General features: G+C 38.9%; 1 protein-coding gene across 1 annotated transcript in view; it reads right to left on the bottom strand.

Annotated features, from left to right (window-relative positions):
* LOC148037112 (serine/threonine-protein kinase PBL27-like) overlaps positions 1 to 11,482 on the bottom strand; it is a 47,690-nt gene extending 36,208 nt beyond the window's left edge. Inside the window, exons 1-4 of the mRNA XM_087677070.1 lie at positions 11,366 to 11,482; positions 10,697 to 10,946; positions 10,339 to 10,467; positions 10,068 to 10,219 (exon numbers count right to left, since the gene is read on the bottom strand). Of these exons, the coding sequence (XP_087533196.1) occupies positions 10,068 to 10,219; positions 10,339 to 10,467; positions 10,697 to 10,946; positions 11,366 to 11,482 (648 nt within the window). The remainder of the gene's footprint in view (positions 1 to 10,067; positions 10,220 to 10,338; positions 10,468 to 10,696; positions 10,947 to 11,365) is intronic.
* Between the last annotated feature and the right edge of the window lie 868 nt (positions 11,483 to 12,350).

Raw genomic sequence — 12,350 nt, 5'->3', positions numbered from 1 at the left:
GCCAAGGGTTGTTGCTGTTACATCTAATTACTACTGCCAAGCTTATACCTTCCCTTATTGCATGGGGTCAAAGGCTGGGAATGGACAGGACTTTACCATGGCTCCTTGATGCATCTCTTTAAACTAGATGTGAACATCCCATTAGTTCCCTTCATCATCTTGAACTAGTTCTGCAGCATGGCCAGCTATAACAACTATAATGAGAAGCTTGATTATGTTTACAAAGTCGTCATTTTCAAGAGTCTAATCATCATGATTTGAAGATCTATTCTCAGTTATCATACTGCTCATGAGAGGGTGGCACAGATTTGTCAACTGTTGCAAACACATATAGATGATGCAAAGCAGCCAGAAACTGTTGTCAATTGTGTGCATTTGAAACCTTTCTTTTCATAAGCTTGGACTCTAATAAGAGCTTGTATACATGGCATGGGTCAATTGCATAGATCACATGTGGTTTTGTTATGATGTTTCTCTATGCTCACAGTGATAACTTGGCAATAATACAATTGTTACTTGGCATCATATTTGTCTTGATTATTTGCTTCGCTTGATCTTCCATCTTGGAATTTCTCAAGAACCTCTGTGGTTGCGACTTTGCTTTCGAAAACCTTTCGACAATGTGATTGCGCCTACTATCAAAATATTTGTTTATGCCTGCTAATCATGACAATAATCACTACTTGAGTGATTTACAGCTTGCATACAACTTTGGAAGGTACTTTGATGATCTAATATGCAAATGCTTGACTTGTAGACGAGATATGAACTGATCCATAGGTACACAGACTTGGAACAAAGCATGAACTATTGTAAATAGTGAATGTATAGCATATATTAGATCCTGGTGAAGCATTGAAGCTATCTGACATGCATTCTTGGAAGACATGTATTCTTTCTTATGCATTTGAGTTGCAATTTCTTGAAGAAAATACTCAAATTTGGAGTATATGATAAGATTAAAACTATCATAAAACTGTGGACAACAAGTACTCATTGGTCCTGAAGCATTACATACATCAGTTAGCTTCTATCAAATGTATGGCATGGCATATTTATGCTAAATGTCTAGAGGACTGAGACGAGCATTGAATGCTCATGAAAGCTAAATTTTGAAGCTGGAAACAAATGCATTGATATTATATTGGCTCGTTACAAATAGCGAATGCATTCTATGACATTGTCTGTTGAAGACAGAGTGCCTATGGTTGTCTGTATGGTCATGTATTGACCTCTACACTTGATAGCACATGTATGAAGTACTTTGAGGATTTTTTGGAGCTGGATAAACATGATTTGACTGATTATTGGCTGATTTCAACCTACAAGAAATGTATTTAACACTTGTACTTGATGTATATGCACTGAACTATGCCCACATGATCATGTATGGACTCCTACATGTATTAACAGATGTCTGAGAGTTTTTGGAGTATGTATGACATGTATACATCTTAGTTTTGGCCTTGAAAGAGTTGTTGGTCATTGACAGTCTGCAGATTTTAGAATGCATGTTTGGTTGACTGCAATAAGGTTGCATGATACAGAGTTATAACAACTACATGGTTTATGTGTCGACTGATGTATCTACAGGATATGCCACATGTTTGTGGATGGACTTGAGAAGTTAATGGGCTGAAATATCATGATTACAATAGATAGTTAAGTGCAAAAAATTGTCATAAATAGTCAAAGAGCATAGTTGGTCAGTTAGATGTGTTGGCTTGCAGGAAGTCAGGAGCCATTGTCTGTTACAATATGACAAATGCAGATAGGACTGACAACATAACCCAGATAATGGGGAAAAGCTTAATAGCAATAATTATGCAATATGGAAGCTCCACATGGATAACTTCTTGATAGTTAAAGGATATTGGGACTTGGTGATAGGTGTTGAAGTTGAACCTAAAATCCTAGAGAGGAATCCTATAGCTAGATGAGCGCATCGAGCTTGGTTGAAAAGAGCTCATAGAGTGCTACACTAGTTATCTTTGTGTATCTCGGATGCTATGTTAATGCAGATCATGAGCTGCAAGTCACTAGCAGATGCATGGAACATATTAATCATGTATTATGGCACAACTACCATTGCCATGAAGATATAGGTAAAGCATAAATTCAACAACATGGAGAGAAAAGGTAGATCTATACATGATTATATCATAGAGATTAAGATGATTGTGGATCAACTAGCATCAATTGGCACACAGGTTGAGGATGAAGACATGGTTGCAATGACGTTAAATGGCATGGAATCGGAATATAAGTCATTTGATACTTTCATATCTGTGTGGGTTGAAATGCCAAATTTCAATGAGCTGGTTGCATTGCTTATTCATGAGGAAGTTAAATTTGGCTTGGCTACAGGCTCTAGCAGCTCCAAGAGCAAAGATGTTGTCTTTTATTTGCATCAATGCAGTCGTGGTAGTCATGGTAGAGGTTATGGTTCTGGTAGAGGAGGCCAGCTAAATGTATCTTATGGCAATAATAACTAGTAGGGTTCGAATGCAAGAGGAGGTGGAAATTTCAAAGTCAGGGGGAGATCTAGCCTTAGAGGCAGAGGCTCTTGGCAATAGCAACATTCATTTGAAAATCCTAATAAGGATAAGGATTATCACTACTATGGAAAATGAGGTCATATTGCCAAAGGACTGCTAGAAGAAGCACGGAAATCAAAAGGGCAAGCAACATGGACATTATGCATCTTCCAATCAGATAGATGATGCTTCTAGGGATAAATTGTTTACCATGACATATGTGAAAGATAGGCCTGCTGACAATTCTACTGAGGATGTTGTTTGGTATATTGATTTGGGGGCATCGAATCATATGACCTCTCATGGTGATTGGTTTATTAACATGGTGCCTGAGAGGAATGGCAATGTATGCATAGGGGATGACACATAGCATAGCATTGAACATAAAGGCAAAGTGCCTTTTGTAATCCATGATGGCAAGAAGAAGAACTTACATGATGTATTACATGTCCCATCAATTACTAAAAATCTATTATTTGTGGGCCACCTGACTAAGCAGAATTTGCATGTTAGGTTTAATAAGCACATTTGCTTCATTGAGGAGTTTGGTAATGGCTGTAAATTGATTGCTTACGTTCATAGGAATGGTAGGATGTTTATTCTTGATGCCACTTTTCCACAGCTAAAATTAGCCATGTTTGCCCATGGCTCTAGCACAATTAGAGATTTAGAAATGTGGCATAAGAGAGTGGGACATGTTAATCTTCATCGGCTGCAAATGATGCAGAAAAAACATCTTGTTATAGGTCTACCTAAGTTTGCTTACACTGATATTGGTCATGTCTATGATGCTTGTCAGTTTGGTAAATATTCAATGTTGCCATTTATCAAGCATGTAAGAAATAGTAAGCGACCATTGCAATTGGTTCACTTTGATGTGCGAGGGACTACACTAGTTGCAGTGCCATCAAATATATCTTTTATACATGTTTTTATAGTTGATTTGGAATAGAGTACTGCATTGATAGGCCCTAGTGGTATGACGGTATCTCCATGGACAGAGAGAATGCGAAGCTCTGGCCCACCGTCCACTGATACTAGTATGTTAGTGAGGGGGAGATATGATGTGATGGACAACAAAGGAAAATTAAAATTCATTGATGATACATTTGGTGTGATGACACCTGGCAGGATGACTTCAGGCTATGACTTAGCTAATAGTCTAGACAATGAGCTTGGTATTCCGCCTCATGAGAGAGGGAAATCGAGTAGTGCACCACAGCTAAGATGCTCGCAGAGAGTCAAGTACCCTGTGGATAGGCTAACTTATAGTGGTTATTTTGTGAAGCATTATGCTTACATGACAAAAGTGATAGAGGTCAAGGAACCTGCTACATATGCTAAAGCAGTGATGGAAAAAAATTGGTGCATAGCTATGGATGAGGAAATATCTACATTGGCTAAAAATTGAACATGGGATCTTGTGCCACTACTAGAAGGAAAGAAGACCATTGGCTTCAAATGGGTTTACAAGATTAAATGCAAGTCAAATGGTAGCGTAGAGAGTTACAAAGCCAAGGTAGTTGCTAAGGGTTATGCCTAGCAGTATGGGTTATAGACTATGAGGAAACATTCAGCCATGTTGCCAGGATGGCAACCATACGAACAGTGATCGCATTGGCTGCTGCTAAAGGCTGAAAATTACAGTACATGGATATTAGGAATATGTTTCTCAATGGTGATTTAGCAGAGGATGTTTATATGGATCAACCTGAAGGGCATGTACACCCGATTTTTAGCATTATGTATGCAAACTGAAAAAGCATTGCATGGGCTAAAGTAGGCTTCGAGAGCTTGGCATGCAAGCATCAATAATTACTTGCAGAGTTTGGGATTCATTGTTGTCAGGGCTAATCATAGTCTATTTATGAAAATGACAAAAAAAGATTTGGTAGTGTTGGTTATCTATGTTGATGATTTGATAATCACAGGTGTTGATGACTTGGGGATATAACATGTTATGCGAATGCTGAAATCTAAATTTGATATGAAAGACTTAGGTGAATTGAAGTATTTCTTGGGTATTGAGGTGATTAAGGCTGAAAATGGTTTATGGTTGATGTAAAAACACTATGCCATGGAAATGCTAAAGAAATATGGCATGGTTGAATGTAAACCACTCGATACACCTCTTGATCAGAATGTCAAGTTGGACATTAGCACTGGAGCTGAAATTGATGATGTGACTATGTACAAGCAGATGGTTGGAAGTCTGATCTACTTGACCATTAGCATGCCTGGCTTGAGTTATGTTGTTGGGCTCATAAGTTAGTTCATACAGAAGTCTAGAAAGCTACATTTGGATGTTGTTAGGTGGATTATGAAATATGTAAAGTCCATTATAGATTATGGGCTCTTTTATGTGAAAGATAAGCCCTTGACACTGGTTGGATACACGGATGCAGATTGGGTAGGATGCTCATATGACCGTAGATCTATAAGTGGTTATGCCTTTGGATTTGGAAGTGGAATGATCAACTGAAGCAGCGAGAAGCAACCTACAGTTGCATTGTCTAGCACTGAGGTAGAGTACAAGGGTGTTGCATTGGCAGCATGTGAGATTGCATGGTTGCTCAAGCTTATGGTTGATTTTGACATATAGGTGGATGCTCCAGTGACCTTGTTATGCGACAATATCATTAGTGTACTACTAGCAACAAATCCAGTTTATCATGCCATGACTAAATACATTGAGGTACACTACCATTTTATTAGAGAAATGGTTCTTGCAAGGAAAGTAGATCTTATACATGTAAAGACTGATGAACATGTTGTAGATATCTTTACCAAGTCTTTGGGTAAATATAATTTCAGTCGATTCCGATAGCTACTTGATGTACACGTTTATCTTGAGCTTGAGGGGGAGTGTTGAGACTTCAAGCTCTTATGTAGAACCGATATTGTCTTAGTTGTGTCCAGTTGTATCAACAAGTGTGGGACATTAAATAAGTTGGTGACTTTAGGCTGTGTGTGAATGGTCTGTTGACCTTAGAGTGTTGTATTCACTTTAGATATATGTGATATGGAATATTGAAAAAAATGAGATGAGAGTACACAGCTCCCCTCTGTTGCTCCAATCCTTATATTTCTCTCTCTCTCTCTCTCTCTCTCTCTCTCTCTCTCTCTCTCTCTCTCTCTCTCTCTCTCTCTCTCTCTCTCTCAATGAGGATGATCTGAAGAAAGTGAAGCATACATCCTTCACGAAGGCAAATAATCAATCAATTCTAGAAGTCAAGGTGGAAGAAATGGAGCATGCATTTGAAAGAGGCCCCAGTTGTTATGGGAAAGATGGCTTCTGCTATAGTCGGAGCTTATGTACTTATTGCGTGAGTGGAAGATGATTGCTATGTAGAGATATCAACACCAGTAAGGCTTGAGGTAGTACTATAAGGCAAGGCCCTTAGTGGGTCGATTTGTTGACATCGAGCTATGAAGACAATGAGTAGTGTGGGATAGAAGATATGCTTTGATGTACTTAAGAGGTCATCATAAATCTTGAAGGCAAACTAAGATAGGGTTGGGATATGTTTTAACAGGAGATCATCTCTAAATTTTCTAAATGTGTTAAGGAGAAAGGTGGACTAACAAGATCGGCAACAACAAAGGGCGATGGTTTATGTTTTAAAAAAAGTATTAAAAAAAGGAAAAGCCTCAAGACTTTTAAACGTTAAAGAAAAGCCTAAAAGCTTTTGAAGAATAGGGAGTAGGAGCCATTCTCTTTTCATAAAAAATTATTCATGTGAGGAGAGGAGGGTCAAACCAAAAAAAAATCAGATTGAAGAGGCTAAGGGCTTTTGTAAAGAGCTTTGATTCGTATGAGCTTCAAGGATTGTAGAATTAGCCTTTGTGGTTTCGTGAATTTAGAAATTTTTGAGCTAAGAAATTTATTTTTTGGGTGCTTGTCTATGCTCTACATTACATGTGTTTTGTGGCTACAAGAGGCTTAAGTGTTGTCGATTTGCTCATATTTGGCAATTTATCTTGTTAGAGTTCCACACTTCTAACATATTTAGTAAATATTCAAGTATGTTATTTCTTATTTTTGGGTTGGACCGGCTACTTTTATTACTCGAGGGAGGTTGCTTGGTCAAATCCTTACCGTGGCTAAGTGTGGAAATGTCTTGTGCTTGTTTTTATGGGTTTACATGTGTAGGTTGAGGAGCTACACAAGGTTGTTGCGGCTAGGCTTTATTGTTTCTACTTATGCAAAATATTCTTAGGAAACCTAGAACTCTTAAAAAGGCTAGATGCTTGTAGTGGCTGCTCATTGCTTGTGGGTGATGCAACTTCTTTGTCTTTTGAGTATTCTTGTGTAGCTAGAATATTACCATGGGGAGGGTACTTAGGTTTCTTGTTTGCACTTGTTGTCTCAAGAGTTAGAGCCAACGTTTTCTTGGATTTGACATGCACAAGCAATTGTATCTCAATGTTAGGCTGATTCTTCTTTTTCTTACAGGTGTAGCTTGGCTTCATGGTTTCTATCCTAGCTATCATAATTCTTGGGTGATTTTTGTCCTAGATTGTGATCCATAATTGGGTTCTTTTTTTCATTTCATTTGAGCTATGATTGATAAAGTTGGTGACACAGGTGCTTTATGTAACTAAATCCATCAGTTTCTTGTGTAATACCCTTGAGTATGTAACAACACTTTGGATACCCATCGGGGCATTGTTCTAACTCTCCACTGGCATTTGTGGTGGTATCCCCATGATCTTTGTTGTTTCTTGCATGAGAATCGGATTTTTGCAATATTAAAAATGGGGCTAGAGCTACTTGAATTTCCTTGCTAGGACTAGGGAACTTTGCACTATGAGAAATCAAAGTTGGAAGCATGAAAGAGTGTGCACAAGAGGAAGAGACAGAGCCCAAGTACAATAATAAGATCTTGCTTAGTAAGTTGTTCAAAGGTACAACTAGTACACTCTCCTCAACTATGAGAGTGACCTTTAGGCAGTTTATATAGCCCCCAGAGAAGTTAACGGTTAGGGTTTCCCCTTGCCCCCCTATCCTCCAATTCATTTACACCTAGCTACCCTTATCCTCTCCAGTATAAGGAGAGTTCACATGCTTACTTCTCAACATCCCCGCTCAATGCTAGGTGGCATTGGATAAAACATGATAGGATGCCCCCCCTTAATCCACAATGAGATGCCTTTATAAATCAGGCTACAAAAGATGGTTATAGGTAGAGAGTGTTACAAGACTCAAAAGATTCGATTATCTATGGATTGGGAGGCAAAGTTGGCCTCCAATTCCTTATCTCTATTCAAGTTTCAATCATTTGAAAAATGGAGGGTTCTTTGATTTGAGTCGAGTGCATTGGTGGTTTGCTTTCTGGCAACGGGAGGGTACTCAAACTTACAGCTTCCTAGGATGTTTACTTCATCATTCAATCTTGTAGCTCTTGAGATTATCACAAACAATTCTAATATCAAAGTTCATTGAGAAGGATCCATTGTATTCATGAAGTAATGCAAGACTTTTTGTTGGAACTAGGATTTTTGGCTAGTGATCAAGGTGAAGAGTTTGATAAAGAAAGTGAGTGATCAGTCTTAGGTCCATTTTTTATGTTAAGTGCTCTCAAATTTTTGATTCGTTCCCTTTTATGCATCCCTAGACTTTGTGTTTGTATTGATTCTAATTTCCTCAATCACATGTTGACAATCAGAAGCAAATGATTGCCCTTTTCCTTGATTCTACTTTCATGCAGGTGCATAGTGCACAAGCAGGCTTCCTCTCTTTCAACACTCATGGATCTTGAAAATATCTTATAGCACTTTAACAAGCTAATCATAATTCAACAATGATTGTATGAATTGTGGTACACTTTGCTTTTGTTGGCTCGTGAGCTTTCGGCTTTCATTGGCTTCATGCATCCTTTGGCTCCTCATACCTCACATCTTCCTTGCTCAATTCTTTGTTCCGCTTTGCATTTAGTGTCTATGCCTGAAAGTTCACTGCATAATCAAAGTGTCACATGTGCAATGGTGCGATCTAACCTACGTGCCACCTTGTCCTAGGTACACGTGGACATGTGGTGCAATGGGAATGCTTAGGTGTATGGATTCTAGGGTGGATGTCTGAGTTAGTATATGTACGTGCAACTATTGTGGGTCCTAGTGTTTGTATATCCCAGGTGTTTTATGTTGATGCTTGCACCTCCCTTATTCACACTCAATGTGAGGTGCATGTCTAAGTGTATGTCTTACAATGCAAGCTATTTATGGTTACTTTTACAATGCAGTGTCGCACGGAATTCATGAGGGGGGGTTTCGTGAAAGTCACTCGCCATAGGGACACTTTGTGATGAGTACTGGTGCATAGATCGGATGTTGTATGCGCACATAGTGAGCCCCGGAAGGTCCCAAAGAACAAAAGAACTCTACTTTTGCACAAAAAACAAGAGAGAAGGCTTGCACGACATGAAGCAAATGACTAATTGGGTACAATCTCCCCCCATGCCTTGTGTGAGCGCTCCACAAAGCATGTATTTGATATATTATTCATCTCCAAGCTCAAAAAATAGCCCAATATACAATTAGCAAGCTTTAGCTTTTGTGTTTGCTTTTGCTCCACTAAAGAATTAAAGCTATTGGGCACCCAAAGAGTCTGGCAGTGCCCAAATACAATGTCTAATACAAATATTTAAATCGTGCATCCATGCGCATACAAAATAATAAATAAATATCAAGCGCTTCAATAAATAAGCAGGTCAAAATAAATATTGGCGCCACGCCTAAGATGCACGCCTATCAAAAATGATAATTTCTTCTAAATAACTTGAATACATGCTATTGCCCAGTGCTTCCCAATGCCACCGCTGCCTGCTCTACACATCAATTGAAGCATTCACAATTATTAGAAAATAATAAAATTAAACTGATAAAAGTTAATACCTAGCAGTCTTCAGCTACAAAATAAATAAATTGGTTAGAATTCAATCCTAACCTTAATTTATTACGAGTGCGCACTCTAAACTCATAAACGTCTATTAATTTAAATATGTATTTTGCGGAATCACCTGCTATGGAATCACCCACTTGCACATTAAATTAACAAGATGCCCGAAAAGGACAAGCGTTTCCATCGACTTTTCGCACAAGGAATCCACCTTGTGTATGAGCCCCGACAATAAATAAAATTTTATGGAATCCACCACAAAACCTCACAGAATCCACCATGGAATATGCCTCTTGGCATCATACCCCCGGGGTGGGATAGCAATTGTCCTCAATTGCTATAAGCTCAATGTGGAGCCAGCAGTGAGGGGTAAGCACTTAGGTCTCGAGCATGCATCCATTGGGCCTCTTCAACAGGATGATTTTTAAACTTAACCAAATATCTAGAATATTTACGGTGTCGTAGATTTCGTGTAAGGGCTGCAGAACACGGGGTTCAAGGTACAGCAATGGAAGAGCTAACAAGAAAAACTCAAATTTTTTTATGCCAAAGTAATCTATATTGTTTGTCAAATGAGTTACAAGAAAATCATGTTCAGAATAATCCGAAGTATCTCATAAACTGTTTACATTCAGGTGTATGTTGACAGTTGCAATAAGAAGGTAAATACTCTTCACATCTGCATATAGATGCAGGTAGTTAACTGCATGTGCTACATCAATAGCAATGTCCAATCTTGTAGCCAAGTCAAGATCTGTACCAAATTGACCATCGAGCATTCCTTATGAAAACAGGTCCATAAACTTTGAAGAAATCCTGTGGATCGCAGTCTCCAGGAATTGCATCATCAAATTCATCTGTGGAGTCAAAAATTCGTCTCTTGACAAGATCAATCAACACCTCGTAAGCCTTCAATGCTTATGCGAACCACATCACCTGGCAAAAGATGTTTTGGAGGATTGAAGTCAGATCCAACACCAGCAGGCGTTCCAGTGGCTTTAATATCTCCAGGCTTCAAAGTAATACAAGCTGAAATAGCCTCAATCAGATCAGGAATAGGGAATATCATCTGTGATGTTCTTCCATCCTGCCTCAATCTTCATGCATGTATTCCAATCAAGGGGTTCTCTTTCAGGGGATAGGTCATGCAAGTGATCTTCCAAAGACCCCAACGGCAAGTATTCATAAACAAGAAGTCTCTGATCACCATCGGCACAATAGCCTAACAAATTAACTAGATTGGGATGATGGAGCAAACTGAGCATTAAGACTTCAACGAGGAATTCTCTGTTTCCTTGAAGATCATTACGATCAAGCTGCTTCATTGCCACAACCTGGTTAGTACTCTCCAATTTGCCTTTGTACACTCGACCAAAACCTTCTTCACCTATCAAGCATTCTGGTCTAAAATTTTTTGTAGCTGCAGCAAGCTCTTTGAATGTAAAAGTCTGGGCAACGATATGGCGTATATTACTGACATCTTTATCCTTTTTCCCATCCGAAGATGGCTTTAGTTTGAATTTTCCGTTAGAGGTTTTGTGACTGCGGCTGACTCTTCCACTTTCCTCTTTGTCCTCCTCCTCCTCCTCGTCCAGTGCGGGAGACAGAATACACGCACGCCGACAGAGGGCGAGCTCCGATTCTACTCTCTCTCTCTCTGATTTCCTTCAGCATCCTTTTTAGCTGATGGTGTTGCTCAACGGGTTAGCCTACGATGCCATGATGATCCCAAATTGCTGAGGAGACGAATTGCCCTTCTTTGTCAATCTGATCCCTGCTTAAGGAAAATCTTCACGATCCTCCCTTCTTCCGAAAGTTGCCGAACTCCTCCACTCTGGTCCGCCCACAGCTCGCCATTCTTCCTTTTTCAAAAATATCCCCCTATCTCCCCAGAATAGACTAGCTTTTCCTTTAAAACTTCTTGTACCTTATCTTTAAGACAGGTCACACCATAGGCCTCTAACATCCAATTGTATGTGAGTGAATTTGCACCAATACCACCAGTTTGCTTCATTTCTTGATAAACACGTTCTGCCTTTTCCATCTGTCCACTGTTTATGTAAGCCTTTATAAGCATATTAAAAGTAGCATGTGCAGGCCGCACATTCGCAGCCTTTACCCTGTCGAACAAAGACTCCACTTCTTTTTAGCACTTCAATTGCAAATACATATTCATGGCACTGTCAAAACATGGTTGGAGTGGTTTGAGGTCAGTCTTCTCAACTTCAGATAGTAACTCCAGAACATGATCAGTGTGCAATGCATTAAGGGAATATATACATTGGATGCGGATTATTAAAATGCACCACACAAACAATGAATCACACGCAGAAATTAACACAAATGCACAACAAAAGAAATGGAGGTGTATACGACTCGGATGCGCAGCAACACGACAACGGCCAGTTCTAGTGGTCATAAAGTCAGTATCTAGAATAGTTTTAGGCTCAAGGATTTCAGTTTCTTCTTCTAGCAAAGGGGGGTTTTCATAGACAGGGTGTATAGGTAATTGGCCTCTAAAAGGCCGTAATAAACTGATATAAAAAGTGTTGTGGATTTTCTAGTGTTGTGGTAATTCCAGTTTAAATGCATTGTCATTGATTTTGTGAATGATCTTGAAAGGTCCATAAAATCTAGGGGCTAACTTTACAATAGGGTGTTTGTCAACACTTTGTAATCTTCGCTTTTCAATATGTAACCAAACATAATCATCAACTTTGAAACTCATAGCTTTTCTTTTCTTGTTGGCTTGTTTTGTGTATGATTGCTGGGCTTTGGCAATCATTTGTTTAACTTCATAAAAAATAGTAGCATGTATGTTAGCAATATCATCAGCAGCTTGAACTTTGTTTAACAATGATGTAACAGGTGTAGGTAATCTATATCCATAAATAATTTCAAATTGTGCTTTC

Source organism: Lygodium microphyllum, chromosome 4, assembly GCF_053477565.2.
Source record: "Lygodium microphyllum isolate KBCC chromosome 4, Lygodium_microphyllum_v1.1.10, whole genome shotgun sequence".
In the NCBI taxonomy this organism is placed as follows: Eukaryota; Viridiplantae; Streptophyta; class Polypodiopsida; order Schizaeales; family Lygodiaceae; genus Lygodium; species Lygodium microphyllum.
The sequence above is the reverse complement of the archived record's forward strand: the minus strand, read 5'-3'. Positions and strand labels throughout refer to the sequence as shown.